General features: G+C 37.4%; 1 protein-coding gene across 1 annotated transcript; it reads right to left on the bottom strand.

Moving 5' to 3' along the window:
* Nucleotides 1-872: 872 nt before the first annotated feature.
* Nucleotides 873-5621, bottom strand: LOC131168381 (uncharacterized; the record flags this gene model as incomplete). Its single annotated transcript, XM_058127754.1, has 4 exons — nt 873-2151; nt 2473-2528; nt 2685-3962; nt 5010-5621. Coding segments are annotated over 4 exons (3225 nt in total), but the record flags the coding sequence as incomplete, so codon positions are not given.
* Between the last annotated feature and the right edge of the window lie 443 nt (nt 5622-6064).

Raw genomic sequence — 6064 nt, 5'->3', positions numbered from 1 at the left:
ACCGAAGGTGTATCCTAAGGTCTCTCTACAGTACTCTTTCATTCAGGGTTTGGTTCGAGCTTACAAAATAAATCATGCATGTGATGTGTGTGCTTATTACAAACAAAAACCCTAATTACTATTACAGACAGCCTAGTTACTATTACAGACAAAATTCACTTAGAGATATTACAATTTGAAATATGAAATTGTCTTCAAGCTTTCACGTGCCCTTGAATATATGCTAGTATAAACCTGCACATGAACTAGATATTTATTAAATACAATTGTATTTGTCATTATCAAAACCAGGGTGTGACCTATAAGGTCAACATTCTCCCCCTTTTTGATGATGACAAACTCGATTGGCAAAACTATAGGGTTAAGCCTTGAGAAGGCTCCCCCTCACAAAATGCATCCAATTCTTTCCATCTCCCCCTTTTGGCAACAGCAAAAAGGGTCATCGGAATTAAAGGTTTAGGCTTGGATTAGGTACATTTACACAAGAACAATGTTGGAAAGGGATTTTGAAAAATTTCGGCAGAGTGCCGTTTGTAAATAGGACTTTCCAAAAGTAAACCTGTGTAAGTGTAACCTGTTTGAGTTTATATTTCCTAACAGTTTATCCACCACTACTCAAACAGTTCAGTATGGGCCAACACAACAAATAAACTTTCAAAATGGCCATGAATTGGACAAATGATGCAATCATAGGCAATAGTTAATATGAACATGCAATAAGTGAACGTATGACATAAGCACTCAATCAACAACCAACTTTCACAGTATCTTAAGCGAAAAGATAAGTCAACAATGGAACTAGTTGCTTAGATTTGGAAAATTTTTATAAAGGAGCTCCCCCTAAATTTATGCAAGTTATTAAACATTTTAGTTTATGTAGCTTCTCTACTATGCATTAAGCCTAACTCACGTCTAATTTGTATGAATCTATCCTCAGGTAGTGGCTTAGTGAATATATCGGCCCACTGTTCATTTATGCATACAAACTCAAGAGCCACATCTCCTTTTTGCACATGATCACGAAGAAAATGATGTCTAATCTCAATGTGTTTGGTTCGTGAATGTGAGATAGGATTTTTAGAGATGTTGATTGCACTAGTATTATCACATTTAATCGGTATTGTTTCATAGTGCAATCCAAAATCCACAAGTTGTTGTTTCATATAAAGAGTTTGGGCACAACAACTTCCAGCTGCAATATATTCAGCTTCGGCGGTGGATAAGGCAACTGAGTTTTGTTTCTTGGAGAACCAAGAAACAAGAGATTGTCCTAAGTAATGACAAGTGCCGCTAGTGCTTTTTCTATCAACCTTACTACCGGCAAAGTCAGCATCAGTGTAGCTAACAATCTCAAAAGTAGTATGCTTAGGGTACCAGAGTCCTAACTCTATAGTTCCAACTAGATACCTAAGGATTCGTTTAACAGCTTTCAAATGGGATTCCTTAGGGTCAGCCTGAAATCTAGCACACATGCACACACTAAACATAATATCAGGCCTACTAGTAGTGAGATATAGGAGACTTCCAATCATGCCACGATATAATTTTACATCAACAGGGATCCCTTGCTCATCTTTATCAAGCTTTATGGAAGAGTTCATAGGTGTGCCAAGAATTTTACAATCTTCCATATTAAATTTCTTTAGCAAGTCCCTAATGTATTTAGATTGGCATATGAAAGTTCCATGATTAGCTTGCTTAATTTGTAGACCTAAGAAGAAACTAAGTTCACCCATCATGCTCATTTCAAACTCACTTTGCATGCATTTGGCAAACTCATTACACAACACATCATTGGTTACTCCAAAAATGATATCGTCCACATAGATTTGAACAAGGAGCATATCATCATTTTTGGACTTGATGAAGAGTGTAGTGTCAATTTTGCCACGGGTAAACTCATTTTCTAATAGGAAACCACTAAGCCTCTCATACCAAGCTCTAGGAGCTTGTTTCAATCCATACAGGGCTTTAGACAACCGGTAAACATGATCGGGATATTTATGATTCTCAAAACCGGGTGGTTGTTCTACATATACCTCTTCATTGATGTAGCCATTTAGAAATGCGCTTTTAACATCCATTTGAAACAATTTAAAATTTTTAAAAGCGGCAAAGGCAAGTAACATACGAATGGCTTCTAATCTAGCAACAGGAGCATATGTTTCATCCAAATCAATCCCTTCCTGTTGGTTGTACCCTTGGGCAACTAGTCTGGCCTTATTCCTAGTTACTACCCCATTTTCATCTTTCTTATTTCTATATACCCATTTAGTTCCAATGATGGTGTGCTCATTAGGCCTAGGAACTAAGGTCCACACTTTGCTTCTTTCAAATTGATTAAGTTCTTCTTGCATGGACATTACCCAAGATTCATCTTCTATGGCTTCTTTAATATTTTTAGGTTCTTCTTGGGATAAGAAAGCAGAGTGGTTTACTATATTTCTCAATGATGATCTGGTGGCTACTCCGCGGGATGGTTCGCCTATGATTTGATCTATAGGATGACTTCTAATGTATTTCCAATCTTTAGGCAACTCTTGATTTCCATTCTCATTATCCTCAAGTGATTTTTCGTTTGCTTCTTGATTTTCACTTGCATTATTTTCAATGGACATTTTCTCTAAACATTTTCTAATATCAATATCATCTTCATCATCTTTGTTAGAAAATGGATTAGACTCATCAAACACAACATGAATGGATTCAATTACGGCTAAAGTTCTTTTATTGAAAACTCTATATGCTTTACTATTAAGTGCATAGCCTAGGAAGATGCCTTCATCAGATTTAGAGTCAAATTTTCCTAGATGCTCATTATCTCTAAGCACAAAGCATTTACAACCAAATACATGAAAATAGGAAATATTAGGCTTATGGTTGTTCCACAATTCATAAGGAGTTTTATTAATTGATGGTCTAATCAACACCCTATTCATAACATAGCATGCGGTATTAATGGCCTCGGCCCAAAAATATATAGGTAAGTTATGCTCATTCAACATAGTTCTTCCCATTTCTTGTAGTGACCTATTCTTTCTTTCAACTACACCATTTTGTTGAGGTGTCCTAGGTGCGGAAAAATTATGAGATATACCTTCTAAGTCACAATATTTTTCTATGCTTTCATTTTTGATTTCTGTGCCTCTATCACTTCTTATGTGAGTGATTTTATATCCTTTTTCATTCTGAATTCTCCTACAAAGTTTGGTGAAATATTCACATGATTCATTTTTATGTGCAAGAAATAACACCCATGTGAATCTAGAAAAATCATCCACAATTACAAAAGCATAAGATTTTCCACCAAGACTTTGCACAGAATTAGGCCCAAATAAATCTAGGTGAAGCAACTCCAATGGTCTAGTAGTAGATATGAATTTCTTTTTCTTAAAACTAGACTTTGTTTGCTTACGCATTTGACATGCATCACAAATTTTGTCCTCTACAAAAGACATTTTGGGCAAACCTTTAACCAATTCTTTTCTAACGAGTTTAGACAACAAGTCCATGCTAGCATGCCCCAAACGCCTATGCCACAACCAACTAGCTTCATTTATAGCAGAAAAACATGTTACTTGTTGCGAAGCTAAATTATCAAGAGATGTAGTATAAACATTTTCATGTCTCTCAGCAGTAAAGAGTACTTTGTGGTCTGTTTTATTTTCTACTATGCATTTTTCATTTTCAAATGATACTTTATATCCTATATCACACAATTGACTTATGCTAAGTAGATTATGTTTCAATCCTTCAACCAACAGAACATTATTGATAGTAGGAGAGGAATCCTTACCAACCTTACCTACCCCGATGATGCGTCCTTTGGCATTGTCGCCAAATGTCACGTAGCCTCCATCCTTGGGAACAATTGAAGTGAATTTTCCCTTGTCACCGGTCATGTGTCGTGAGCACCCACTGTCTAAGTACCACCGGTCCTTGGATGAGGATGATCTTAGGCATACCTGCAAAATAAGCTAAGTGACTGATGCTGGTCCCCAAATTTTATTGGGTCCATGGGGGTTAGTAGCAGGGTCTCCTTTAACTACCCATACCTTTCTGATTTTAGCATGCTTATTCCTAAGTGGACAATCAAATTGAATGTGACCAATCTGTTTGCATTTAAAACATTTCAGTCTACACTTAGGTTCTTTAGGAGGGATATGAGATTTTGATTCTCGTGTAAAGTGTCCTAAGTAAAGATTAGGTCGTCTAATATTTTCTATGCCATTAAAACCAAGACCCTCTTTACTTAAGGAATTTCTTTGGGCACCAAGTAGTTTTTCAAAATTTTCTTTGCCCTTTGTGAATTTAAAAATGATTTTGGAGCTATCATCCACTTTCCTCTCAAGCTCAACAATAGTAGTATCTTTTTCTTTTAAAATAGATGCATGAGAGGTTTTTGCCATATTAAAAAATTTAGACCAATTGTCACATTTCTTTTTCCAATTTTCATTCTCTTTGGTCATTTTGCCCAATAATTTAGAAACACGAATATATTCAAATTGCAATTCTCTAAATGTAGGCATGCTGTCAGAATCACAATCATCAGATGAACAATAAGAAGATGAAGAACTAGAAAACGATACCTCATCCCCGTATGCCATTAAGCACAAGTTAGCGACCTCCGTGTCACTATGATCCGAGTCCGAGTTGCTGCTGCTGAATTGATCCCATGAAGTTCCAGCCTTCATGGCTCTTTTATTTTTCTTAGCCTCCCTTTCCAGAAGTGGGCAATCGGGTTTGATATGCCCCACTTTGTTGCAGTTATAGCATGTAGGAGCATTTGATTTTTCCTTTCTTTTGCTGGACTCTCCCTTCTCATTAGTGGAGTCTCTATATTTTTTAAATGGCTTCTTGTTCTTCCTGAAGAATCTACTAAACTTTTTGGTTAGCATGGCCATTTCCTCATCAGTGTCAGACTCACTATACTCACTAAAAGTGTCATTAGATGCTTTCAGTGCAGTCACCTTCTTAGCCCTGTTATGCTCATTAAGTCTTTCATTTATGGACAGTTCATAAGTGATCAAGGAACCTATCAATTCGTCTAAGCTCATGGCCTTAAGGTCTCTACCCTCAGCAATGGCCGTAGCCTTAGCTTCCCAAACAGGAGGTAAGCCTCTAAGGATCTTCCTGATCATCTCATATGTGGGATAGGTCTTTCCTAATGCATGCAGTGAGTTTATGATGTGTGTGAATCTAGTGTACATGCTCTGAATGGACTCACCTACATTCATCCTAAAGGCCTCATACTCACTGGTCAACATATCTATCCTACTGTCTTTCACATCTCTAGTACCCTCATATGTGACCTCTAATTTATCCCATATTTCTTTTGCAGTTGAACATGCCATAATCCTGTTAAATTCATTTACATCCAGACTACAATATAAAATATTCATAGCAGTGGCATTGAGACTAACAGCTTTCATATCATCATCATCATATTCATCCTCAGTCTTAGGAACCCTAGCTGCACCCTCAATTCTCATAGGGACATAGTTTCCCTTAGAGACAATCCTCCACACCTTCCAATCAGTATTCTGAAGGTAGATGCGCATCCTCTGTTTCCAGAAGGTGTAATTAACACCGCTGAAAACAGGAGGTCGTGTGGAAGATGGTCCCTCAGGGAAAGGGGTCACGGAGCTATGAGCCATATGTGATCTTTGTGCAAAATAACAGTCAGTCTATACTACGTGGCTCTGATACCAATTGTTAGCTTTACCGTGATCCCAAGAGGGGGGGTGAATTGGTATTTTTAAATTTTATCTTCTAGGTATTTCTCCTAGCAGCAGTATGTTCACAATCCTAGGGTCAATCTAGTGCAAATAATGTAAATATACCAGAAATTAAATAAAGCAGTTTAAACAATCATAGAAGTGTCAGAAAGCAGTAAAGGAAAGATGACACGCAGATATGTTATCGAGGTTCGGCCAACTGCCTACGTCCCCGCCTTGGCTAACCAGCACAAGGATTATCACAATACCTTGCTCACTTAAACGGGTGGAGCGGCACCTATACAAACCAGGTCAAATTACCACAGGGCTGACCTCAACCTTTACAC

Source organism: Malania oleifera, chromosome 11 (genome assembly GCF_029873635.1).
Source record: "Malania oleifera isolate guangnan ecotype guangnan chromosome 11, ASM2987363v1, whole genome shotgun sequence".
NCBI lineage: Eukaryota > Viridiplantae > Streptophyta > Magnoliopsida > Santalales > Ximeniaceae > Malania > Malania oleifera.
Note: the sequence above shows the minus strand (reverse complement) of the source record. Positions and strands in the feature narration are given on the sequence as shown.